At 46.1% G+C, this 12,550-nt stretch overlaps 1 protein-coding gene across 1 annotated transcript in view; it reads left to right on the forward strand.

Annotated features, from left to right (window-relative positions):
- The first annotated feature begins 648 nt into the window (after positions 1-648).
- Positions 649-12,550, forward strand: part of NOL6 (nucleolar protein 6) — a 44,286-nt gene continuing 32,384 nt past the window's right edge. The window contains exons 1-7 of the mRNA XM_018569657.1: positions 649-1,458; positions 2,100-2,201; positions 3,655-3,756; positions 3,888-4,003; positions 6,857-7,034; positions 9,322-9,444; positions 11,755-11,903. Coding sequence (XP_018425159.1) covers positions 649-1,458; positions 2,100-2,201; positions 3,655-3,756; positions 3,888-4,003; positions 6,857-7,034; positions 9,322-9,444; positions 11,755-11,903 — 1,580 coding nt within the window. The remainder of the gene's footprint in view (positions 1,459-2,099; positions 2,202-3,654; positions 3,757-3,887; positions 4,004-6,856; positions 7,035-9,321; positions 9,445-11,754; positions 11,904-12,550) is intronic.

Here is a 12,550-nt window from a genome sequence, read left to right on the forward strand (position 1 = left end):
GGGTACCCACAACATCCTGGCGGACTATCTGAGTCGGCATCGGATACTGCAGGACGAATGGGTCCTGAACCAGGAAGTATTTTCACTGATTTCAGAGAAATGGGGTTTGCCGGTGGTAGATCTTTTTGCAACTCAGGAGAATGCAAAACTAAGGAAGTTTTTTTCCCTCCAGCAGGGGGATTCCGCTCTGGCTGTGGATGCCCTGTCAAATCCATGGGACTTCCCCCTATGCTACGCATTTCCCCCGTTGCATCTAATTCCAAGAGTCCTTCAGAAATTCGGGTTGGAGGATACAGAGCTAATATTGATTGCACCATACTGGCCGAAGAGAGCCTGGTTTGCCCTTTTGCTTTCACTCACGGATCGCTCACCTTGGATCCTGCCCGACAGACCAGATCTGATCTCGCAGGGACCAGTGCTGCATCCGCAGGTCCTCAGGTTCAAGCTAGCGGCTTATTATCTGAGGAAGACATTTTAAGGGCCAGGGGTCTGTCCACAGGTGTGATCAATACGCTTTTGTTCAGTCGTAAACCAGTAACAAGGCGTATATACGGGAAAGTGTGGAAAACGTTCAGCTCTTGGAGGCTCCGTAATCATAGAGATTACACAGTCCCAGCCGTTTTGGATTTTCTACAACAGGGGGCTGATATGGGGCTGGCAGTTAGTACCCTGAGGGTTCAGATATCAGCACTCAGCGTTTTCTTTCAGGTGTCACTAGCTAGGGATCAGCTTGTGGCTAGGTTCTTTAAAGCCCTGGAAAGGCTTAGACCAGTGGTGGTCCGTTCGGTTCCCCAATGGAATTTGTCTACGGTGTTGCAGGTTCTCACAGCCGCTCCTTTTGAGCCCCTGGATGAGGTCTCACTTAGAAACCTTACCTTAAAAACTGTGTTTTTGGTAGCTATTACTTCTGCTCGTAGGGTGAGTGAGCTCCAAGCCCTATCCATTAAGGAACCGTTCCTGTCTATTTTTGAGGATCGGGTTGTCCTTCGAACAGACCCGGCTTTTCTGCCAAAGGTCGCTTCGAGGTGCAACAGGGTGCAGGAGATCATTCTACCTACATTCTGTCCCAAACCAGTAGGTAGCAGGGAATCAGGTTTTCACTGTTTAGATGTGAGACGTTGTTTGCTCCAGTACTTGAAGATTTCCAAGGAATTTCGGAGATCTGAATCACTGTTTGTGCTGTTCTCTGGTAGGTCCAAGGGGAAGCAAGCTTCTAGATCCTCCTTAGCTAGGTGGTTGAGGCAGGCCATTATGGAAGCTTATGGAGTGTTAAATGTTCCACCCCCGTCTTTGGTGACAGCACATTCAACTAGAGCTTTAGCAACGTCCTGGGCCGAACGAGCTGGTGCTACGCCGGAACAGATTTGTAAGGCGGCAACATGGTCAAGTTTCTCCACCTTCGCAAAGCATTATCGCCTAGATCTCAATACCGCAGGGGATCAGGCATTTGGCAGGAAGGTACTACAAGCGGTGGTCCCGCCCTAATTGGTAAGTTCTTGGTTATCCTCTCGTGATGCTGTCCTGGAAGACGTTATGGGAAATTCAGAGTTAGGACTTACCGGTAACTCTATTTCCATTAGTCTTCCAGGACAGCAACTGCCCGCCCATTGATGCTTGTAGTATTAATGTGATATGGTTGTATTGCCTGTATGTGCCTTGTCTTTTTCCAGCTTGCCTTCGGTTCTCGTGATGACTGAGGGAGTGGAGGAGAGGAGGGTCTTTTAAGCAAATTAAGTGACGTGTTTCCTGTGTGTGGGGGTGAGGAGATTCCATCTCGTGATGCTGTTCTGGAAGACTAATGGAAATAGAGTTACCGGTAAGTCCTAACTGAATTTTGTATACAAAGACATCATTGAATACATGTGTAGAAGGGTAAGATATGGGCTGAGTTCTATAGTCCACCGGGAAAAGCTGGCAACACTGCCTGAGGATTCAGAGCAGCAGAGGCACTGTGATAGGGGCACACTGGATTTCTGGCAGATCAGTAGGCATTTTTCTGCACTTGCAGCATTTTTAAAGGCATTAAACATTTGGGAAAAAAAGCGCATATGTTGCAGAGGTGTACTGAATATTTTCTTGCTTGAAACACTTTAATTTAGAATTTGCCTCCTCCAATATTTGCCTTTTTTTTCTTTCTTGCAGCCAACACCGACTTGACAGTTAATGGAATAACAATGTCCAGATCAACCGAAACGTCCCTGGTAGGTTCAGGTGTCATGAGATGGCATTGAGCATGTTTGTACCATGCAGGACTGACCATATGCATTACAATTACACTGTACAATCTCCTTTAGAGTTACCATAACTATGTAATGTAAAGGATTACCACTGTATTCCTGTAACCCCTTCCCGTCTGGCTGTTGTAATTAAACAGCCGGACAGGTCACTCGAGTGCGTGTGGGTGTTTTAAACGACCGGCAAGCCGTCAGCAATTTAAACAGCTGGAGACGGCTTTTTACATACAAGCATTTGGGCAGCTATAGAGCTGCCCAATCACTTTTATGGTGCATAGGAGTGTGCAGCCCCCCCCTCCCCCTGCCGCATATCCCAGGCTCCGCTGTCGCTTTTTTGGGCCTGGGACCAGCATGGCGGGTCTGTAGTCTTACATAGGAGGGAGATCGGCAAAAGCCCAATGACTAAACCCAGAAGTGATACGTATTACATCTAGGGATGTCCCGGAACCATTTTTTTGGTATAGGGTACGAATACCGATATTTATCTTTCTGTACTCTGCAATACCGGTACTTATTCTAGCATGGAGCCGGCTTCCCAGCCAATCGGGAAGCCAGGCGGCAGGTCATTTCCCTCTGACTGGAAGTTCCGGTATCAGGGGTAAGTATCGGAGCATTTGGGCGAGTACGAGTTCCCGCCCAAATACTCTGTATAGGCACCGATATCGATACTAGTATCCGTGCATCCCTATTTACATCCCTTCCATTACCACTCTGTCATTTCTCTGGCTACTATAGCCAGCGAAGAAGCTGGTGAAGCAAACCTGTGCTTCATCAGCTTCTTTGGGGGTCCCTAGGTGACATTAGGGATCTAATAGACCCCTGATGTCTCCATAAAGAGGACCTGTCCTTGTATATGTGCTATCACATAGGGAGCTTGTTGGACCCCATGTGATCACATATTGAAAAAAACACAAAATATTTTTTAAAGTCCCCAGCCCCCACGTACACACACACATACAAACGCAAGCATGCATCGGTGCGCCTATATACGAAAAAGACTTGCTCCACACATGTTACATATCACCGCGAACGTCGGACTGCGAGCAATAATTCTCGGGCCATCAATCACCTCTAAATTGATGGAAGGTAAAAGCTTTTAAAATGTCGCCTATGGCCATTGTGGGTATGGTAGTTTTGTGCGATTTTCTCGGGTGCACACAGTTATAAGGCTTGACATGTTTGGTGTCTATTTACCCGACGTGACCCCCAATCTTGCCTAATAGAGAATGCGCTATAAGATAAAAAATGGAAATGTAATGCTTCCTTCCGCTTAAAGCTGATGTTGCAGTGTTTGGGTCAGTGTGCAAGGGCTCTTGTTTGGACTTTATTTGAAGATTTATGGGGTTTTTTTATATGCAAAATCATACTGAATATAACCTTCTTTCATTCCTTACACTCTTTTTTTTTTTCTGCACCGCAGCCCTCCATTGACGATTTTCACCGGGCGTTTGAAGTGGTTTTTGTGGATCCGCTGGGAGTGGTGAATCTGTGTGGCGACATGACAGCTGTAAAGTATAGACAGGTAGGTGAAGGCGTGCAAGCGATGGTCTGCTCCTGCTGTCGCAGTGGCCGGCCTTTTCCGCGTTTGTTGGTGACGTGGAGCAAAGATCATCTATTGGCTATTGGTATTCTGAATGTTACTGTCATTTGCAGATTCAGTTTGAAGCAAAGGAGTCTTTGAAGTACCTGGATGACACGGCGACCAACGGCTTCCTCCAGCTCCTCATGGTCCGCAAACCTTTCGTTAGGACGTTCGATCATGTCTTTCAGTAAGTGTATCACGCAGAAATTCTTACTTTGGCTATTTAATATTTAGGCCTCATTCACACGTGAAAAAGCCGGCACGTACAGCTCCGTGCTGCGTCCACGGCCGCATCGTGCAGTACCCGGCCGCATCGGGCAGTACCCGGGAGGATAGTGCTGCGTGTGATTAGTACGCAGCACCTGTCCTTCTCTATGGTAGTAAGCGGCCGTACGCCGCCCTACACTCAACCCAAGTGCAGGTCTGTGTACGGGTGTGGGTGTCCCGACTCGGACGCAGACAGGCTCCATCCTGTCAGTGTACGAGTACAGACACCCGCACGGATATGCAGGGCAGGTGAGCGCACGGCCGCATACTCCCATGGAGAAGGACGGGGGCTACGTTCTAATCACACGCAGCACCTGTCCTTCCCCAGAGCGGCCCGATAAGGCCGTGCACGTAGCCGGAGCTATACGTGCCGGCTTTTTCTTGTGTGAATGAGGCCTAAACATGATCCTGGTGCTTAGCTAAAATTCTCAAGGCAAGCTGTAGCAGTAGAATAATGTTATCTCTCCTGCCGCCCATGCCATCGAATGCCGCTCAGTTCCTGAGAATTCTTTTCCCGAAGTATGCCGGCTTATACGTTTTATCTGTAGAAGAGGATTTTATTTAAATAGAAAAAAAAAAAAATTAAAAGCATATCAAGTATTAATAAAATAAAACTGGCAGCAAGGGCGATAATTCCAAGACAATGGAGACAATCAAATACCCCTGAGATTCGGGAATGGGTACTAGAATTGAACCACATAATGCGAATGAAAGAATTGACAGCTCGTGTATATGATAGACACGCGATATTTGTAGAAAAATGGAGACCATGGATGGCTTTTCTTGGCTCAACAGAGATTATTTTTTTTTAAAGTGTTAGACTGCGAATGGTACTGGATTTTAGACAATATACCATCTTTGTTATAATAGTTATACAAGTATTTATGATTGCGGACCAGTTTTTTATGCATTTGATGATTATAAGTATTAGTTGACAAGCAATTGTAGATAAGAGATAGCTGTTGGATGTAGACGCTACTGTTATCATTATGTATATAATGATATAATTGAACTGTATATGAAATGAGATGAATACAAATTTATTCTTGAAAAAAATTAAATAAAACTGGGTACAAACCATTGCAGGTTCTCTTTAAACTGATTCATACATACAACTTAAAGGGAACCTGTGCTTTTGTCTATGCCGGGTTAGGCATCCTTGGCACGCCAGCTATTGTGGAACTACAAGTCCCATGAGGCATTGCTAGACTTACAGCCACAGACATGTGTCCCAGAGGCTGAGATATGATGGACTTTATAGTTTCACCACAGCTAAACTGCCAAGGTTGCCTACCCCTTGTCTATGCAAAGCAAAAGGGTTCACTTTGGCCGCGGTCCCAACAGTTGCACCGGCTTTCTCTCCCCTCAATGCTTCGTTCAGCTGCCGGAAGCGAAGAGAGGGGGAGCCTGGGCAAGTCATGACTTGGTTCTTACACATGGTAGGGGACACTCTCCCCTCCCCCATGTAAATACGCTAATTGCCTGAGCAGCCAGTTGGCCAGCACCAGTTCTACCGGGTAGGAGGAAGTTGGTGATCCACATCGTCCTCCATAGCCTGAATTACTGAATGCTTTTCTTTGCTCTGATTGTGTGAGTGGAGCAGTGGGGAGTGAAGTGAATATGCTCTGCTGGTGGGGCTGGCATTAAAGTGAACCTGTTGCTTTGCCCTGCTTTTAACAAGGCACAGATTTGATTTAAACAGGCTGCATTGAAATGCTAAGTCCACTCAGCACTGTATTTGTTTTATTTCATATTTATATTCCATAGCTCTGGCTCTACAGTGTAGAAATTAGGGTTGCACAGATACCAAGTACAGTACTCGATACAAGTACGAATACATGTACCGATACTTTTGAGCTCCAAGACTAGACTAGAGAAAAATTACAAATTTAGGAGGCAGCTGTCATGTGTAAGGAGCACACGGAGCTCCCGGGATTTGTACATCTCTGTTTTAATGTATGATTTTGTTTTTATACATATAAATAAATTGATGCACAGATACCAGTTTTACGAGTACTGGTACTTGCCGAGTACTTACAAGTACGAGTACTGATACATTTTTGTTTATTGTCATGTGACAGTTTTTCTAAAACAATACAGACCAATGATTTCAGGACAGTGGTGGAGCGCTAGAGCCCGGTCCCAGCTGCAACCGCTGCAACCCCGGTAGTTCTCATGAAAATGCCAAGTATCGGCACTGGTACTCGGAAAAGTATCTGTGCATCCCTAGTAGAAATCCATTGAGATTCATAGTTTTCACCCCCACCTCTCCCACAAAGGTTGCTCTGGACTAGTTTTAAGGAAGTCTAGAGTCTGCTGCAGTAAAATTTGCTTGTCCAGATGGAGGGGCATACAGTACGTGTTCAACTCAAGTAATTAAGAAAAAGTGTGCTTATGTTTGGGCACCAAAATCCAAACAAGAAGGCCACCAAGGGATGCAGTGATGCCTTTATATTATGTTTATTTCTAAGCAGAGGATTTGTGGGTTTTCTTGCTTTTAAATAAAATTGATATTGATATAAAAGGCACTGCTGCATGCTTTGGCCACCTCCTCGTTGGATTTAAAGCTTCAGGCTGATCAGAGTAATCGCCCTTTTATTACTGGAGTCATGATACTGCTTATGTAGAATTCAGCAAAGTTGCTTGTTGCCTTCTCTTATCTTCTGTTAGAATATTAGTAATAATTGTCTCTTTCACCCGGGGGCCATTGACCTGCAGCCTTGGGGAGCTGCACACCGTGCATCCATTAAAGCTTATATCTTTTCCCTTGCAGTATCACACAAGTGACTACGCTACAGGGCACATGTAATAAGATGAATCTTCATAACGAGCTGATAGACCGCGGGGGAGACTACGTATCGACTTCGCTGCCCTTCATACTGCCTGTGCTGAAGAGGGGCCTGGACCAGAGGCTTGTTTTGATGTCGCACACCCTGCCACAGAGGCCGGAGGTAACATGAGAGAAGCCTTTCAGAGGCCAGCATCTGGTGGCTTATTTCGTAAGAACATGAAAAGACAGAATCTTTGTTGAATAAAGCTCCAGCTGTCAGTTTGTGATGGTTTATTTCTGCAAAACGTTGGTGTCTGATATGCCCCCCACGTTTCCAGAACCACTTCAGTGCCCTGCTTGAGATTGTCTGTGAAGGTTCTCATTCATCCAAGTCATGGTATATCGGTGAAAAATAAGTCAAGACACCTGGACTTGCTGTATTTGTCTTGAAGACGTTTCACTGGTCATCCAAGCAGCTTTCTGAATTGAAAAAGCTGGTTGGATGACCAGTGAAATGTCTTCAACACAAATACAGCAAGTCCAGTTGCCTTGACTTAGTTTTACAGATCTGCTTGAGATTGCTTTTGTTTTGCTCTGGAGACCACGCTTGGCCTAAGCCCTGGCCACCTGTTTAATATAAGGGGGTTTTATTGGATTTGGGGCTGTCAGGAAGGCATAATTTATGCCCCGAGGCTAGGAAGTCGGTTCTTCATAGTAATACAAATGTTAAACGTACTCGTCAATTCATAACCAGCTTTAAAGTGAGGTGCACATGAAGGGCTTTACACAGTACACTTACTAGCCAGCCTGCAAAAAAAAAACAAATAACACTGTCTGACTATTAGGGTTAAAATCAGAGATTTTTGTTGCACAATGTTTGCAAAATATGTGGAAGCCACACTGCCTCATCAAAGCCCCTGTGTGTAGTGAGGTCCCAGCTCTAATCTATGGGAGCCTCCATCTTGGAGCATGTATAGCAAAGGATAAATTTGGTGCGGGTTCACCAGGAGGTAGCCCATTCCTCCTTAACCCCTTCGTGACTGACGACGTACAGTGTACGTAGAAGCCCAGCACATCACAACAGCAGCTGAAGCCCCCAGTGCGTCCCCATACCAAATCCAACAAGTTATACAAATGACAAACACATCAATTCATAACCAGCTTTAAAGCAAGGTGCACATGGAAGGGCTTTACACCGTACAAAAGCAAAACGTTTCCCAGCACACTCACCAGCACGCCTGCAAAAAAAACAACAAATTATACTTTCTAACTTTTAGGGTAAAAAAACTGAGGTTTTAGTTGTACAACGTTTGCAACAAACAGCCTCGTCAAGGCCCCTCTGGGTAGTGTGGTCCTAATCTATGAGGTCTCCATAGTAAATTGAAAGCAGCCTCAGATGGAGTGCTAAGGGGGCATTTCAAGTCCAAGGGAGGTAGTAGCAGATACTTTCTAGTGTCTTATGTTCGGCCAATTAATTTCTTAAAGAAGAACTAACAGGTGAGCGATTTTCACTCCTCCTCATAGTCTGAGCCGACCTGTGACAATGAAACTGTCACACGTCGGCTCAATAGATCGGGAAGTGAGCGAACACATACCGTCACTCGCTCACTTCTCGATCATTTCCCCCTTCAGAGAACAGTGACTGTCACTCACGGCTCCCTGCAGGGATTCCCCCCTCCCCGCTCCGATCCTCCAGCGCTGACTGGCGGAACAGACGGGGGAGGGTACAGCTGGCTCTACCTCTAGATAGGCAGAGCCAGCTGTTACTCAAGCAGCTGGGTGGATCTCGACAGTAATGTCGGGATCCGTCCCGGCTGCGGTGATCTTAGTATACCGCGAGCTGTAGCTCGCGATATACTGAGCTTTGGGTCACGGGAGGACGCTAGTTTGTGTTCTCCCGTGACCCTTAGGAGAACTATGGGGAAAAACACTTACCTCATAGTTCTCCTTTAATGCTGTAAAGTACACGGACTTCATATAATATGAGCTGTCTTTACTGCCTGGATTTTGATTTCTGACGTGTTCTTGTGATTCAAGAACACATGCCAGAGCATAGCCAGTTCCCTGACCTCCAGGCCTGGTGAGGCCATCCCTCTGCTCCTTCCTCTCCTAACATGTTCACATCTTAGACTGGCAGAACTGCAAAGCAATATAATCTTGTTTAGATGGATGCCGCTCCTTCCTTTCCCAGTGTAAATGCTGCCCGTGCATTGCTGCATATCAGCGTCCCTGCAATGCTCCATTGCAGGGAGCTGATATAAAGGCAAATTGAGTTGGTGAAGCTTTCTGTATGTAAAAATACTTTAACTGAACTAAATCATTTGCTTGGGATTTCGTTTTACGTTTAAATGGTAATCATTTGATTTATTGGAAGATCGTTTGCAGATTTGTATTGGGTCATTGTTTTATTATTATATCTATTTTGTTCTATATTGTCTGTATTGAGAGGCTGCTTGTTTTCTTCGCAGTGGGAGATCACAGAGGAGCCTGCTAAGCACATGGACATTGGCACACTGTCGATAGGCCTTTTGCTGACCCCGGAGTTTTACACCAACATCTTGGAGAAAGGACCAGCTGCAGACAGTCCAGAGGTGAGAAGATGTTATGTATATAGGTTTTTATCTCTCTGGTCGGTCCCAGCTCAGATTTTGCTTGATGGCAACTAGGGATGTCCCGATGCCCCTTTTTCAGGCCCAAGTACAAGTACAAGTACATCCCCTCATGTACTTGCCGATACCAATTACCGATTGGATATGAATATGTTAAATGATCCATAGTACAACTACATGTTATGTACTATGAATCATGGTTTAACCTATTCATGTTAGCAGTGGAGAATTGTAACTCTATTGCTGGAGTGTAGTGGAGGTGTGTGCTGTATATATGCACTACATATACATTACACACGTCCAGTACACTATAGCAATAGATTTACAGCCAGCCCCATCCCAGCTTCCCTTACTCACAGTTTCACTCCGATCCCCGTAGCCTCACGCGATGCCTCTTGTAGTCGGCGCTGGGCAGGATTGCTGCATCGCATCTCGGTGCTCAGCTTGTGGGAGGCACTCACAATTCTGCCCTGCTAACATGAATAGGTTAAATCATGATCCATAATACATATACAGCACATACGTCCCGTACACTGCAGTAATAGAGAGCAACCTAGCACACCTTTCCGCACCTCTAATGATTGCCCTTACTACCCTCGAATCTGTCTGTTTTGAGATATGGGGACAGGCCAGTCATTTTTTTTTTCCCCTGACCACATACTGATCATTCGGGGCAACAGAGCTCCTAAAGAAACAATGTAATTCCTGCAAAATAGATAAAACACTTCGAGCAATGTAATATACACTAATCATACCATTAGGTTAGGGGTTAAATCAAATAATTGCTTTCTTGCACAAGTAGAGCCTCCACGTCTTTTAGCATCTCATGTTTCTAAATTTGTTAAAAGCCTACTGCTCCCTACTGCTCATTGTGTTCTGCCCCATCACCGAGGAACCGCAGTGGGGAGGCATAGGACACATCAGAAGTGTTGGATGCAATGGCTCCAGTTGTGCTGGAGAGCCAAGATTGGAGTCAAGCTACATGTTAATGGTAATTATTATTGGAGTATTATACATTGCTGTGTGTGTTTGAACTTTTTGCAGGAGGGACCCTCTTTTGCAGGACGACTACACAGTGGTGTCATAAGGGGGGTGGGGCCCGCACCCCGGTGACACCATTGGAGGGGTGACACCAAAATGACTCAGTCATTTTGGTGTCACCCCCCTCTGGAAAGTCGGGCGCTCGGTCATGGACCTAACGCCCGACAGTATCAGGAGAGAGGAGGTGACCCGGCGACATACCTTATCCCGCCGGGTGACTGTCCCCTCCTCTCTCTGCCGGCGTCCATCACCAAGATGGCCGCCGGCAGGTATCAGACCCCCGAGTGCAATCAGTCTGGTTTATTTTTTTTGCTTCATGCGCAATCCAGCAATCTTGCCACTAGCATTGACCTGGCTGGCTGCTTTTTAGTCTGCACCTGCGTGCCATTGGCCATTTTCATTCATATTTGTAGCCATGCTCATTGTGGTTTCTAGCTGCTGCTCAAGGAACAGCTTACCTATCATTCAGCACAGAGCAGCCTATTACAAGCCTTGTCACGGGTAGGGTGGGGGTGCACCTGCTTAGCCCTGTGAAAGGATTTTCAAAAAATTTAAACTTTCAGGGTGCTAATTATTACAGGTTTACTATTCACATAGTGGTGCACTGCAATGCGCACATGTTCTTTCTATCACTGGTTTCCACCCCTCTTACCTCCTCCTCACTGTTGTATCCTGTAAGGGCAGGCTCACACCATTTTCCGGACCAGATCTGGAACGCAGTGCATTGTGTTTTGCTGTGTTCTGGTGCTATTTTTCCCGCTTAAAATGGGCTTTCAGGTGCGTTTTGGATGCGTTTCCATGCATTCCAGTGCATTCTAGACCAGACAAAATAATACATGCAGTATTTTTCTGGTCTGGAACAGACTGCGCTGGTATGAACAGAGGCCAGAAATAGCATAGGATGCATTTTCGGTCCGCAAACGATCTGGTCTGGAGATGATGTGGTGTGAATGGGTCAGAGGGACGAACCAGTTACAGCTGCGGATCGACACTCCTGTTTTCCTTGTGGACTTCAGAAAAAGATTTCTCAGGCTCAGCAGCTTTCATATTACATATAATTACATATAATTATAACAAATTTGCTATGGATAGGGAGTTCCTGTAGGGTAACATAATGATTTTAGTTGTGACAGCTCTGTAATCTATGATACAACCACATAAATCAAAGGTGCCACATCCCAAATTGTATACACCAACATTTTAAGCTCTGTAATCGACTTCAATATCCCGTACTCCTCTCCTCTGTTACAGGCCGTAGAGTTCAGGAAGTTCTGGGGAACAAAATCGGAGCTCCGGAGATTCCAGGATGCGTCAATCTGCGAGGCGGTGGTGTGGCCGTCGGACAACGTGCAGGAAAAGCGCAGGATTCCGGAACTTATCGTTAAACATCTTCTACAGCTGTGAGTGCAGTTAGTGCTTTATTAGTGAACCATTGACTCGAACACTTGCACAGAGCTCCATCCATTGTGCGCGGCTTCGTGCCCACTTTTCAAATCACTAATTCAAAATGTTGGCAGCAATGATTTTTTTTGCAGATCGTGTAATCAGAGCCTGGTCTCATGAATCACAAACTCCTGCAAGATAGCAGATAGATGAAGCCAGAAAGTTGCCTCTTCTATTCCCTATTCAGCTTCTGCTTCCTGTGGTGCTGGCCTAGCAAATTGAACAGTAACCAAGCATTGCTGCACTGCTGAGTCGTTGTGTAATAAGCTGGCAGGAAATAATCTTCCTTGACCTTATCTATGTTATGGTAAGAGTTAAAGGAGAACTATGGGGGTCAGGGCTTTTCCCCATAGTTCTCAGGGTAACGGGAGGACACAAACTAGCGTCCTCCCGTCACCCTAAGATCAGTATACCGCGAGCTACAGCTCCCTATATACTGAGACACCGCAGCGGATACCGACATCGATGTCAAGATCCGCCCAGCTGCGTGAGTGACAGCTGGCTCTGCCTATCTAGAGGCAGAGCCAGCTGTACCCGCCCCCTCCCTCGTCTGTTCCGCCTGTCAGCGCTGGCGGGGGGGGGGGGAGTCAGCCCCCCCCCCTGC

Source organism: Nanorana parkeri, unplaced genomic scaffold (assembly GCF_000935625.1).
Source record: "Nanorana parkeri isolate BGI_ZX_2015 unplaced genomic scaffold, ASM93562v1 scaffold1375, whole genome shotgun sequence".
Classification (NCBI taxonomy): Eukaryota; Metazoa; Chordata; class Amphibia; order Anura; family Dicroglossidae; genus Nanorana; species Nanorana parkeri.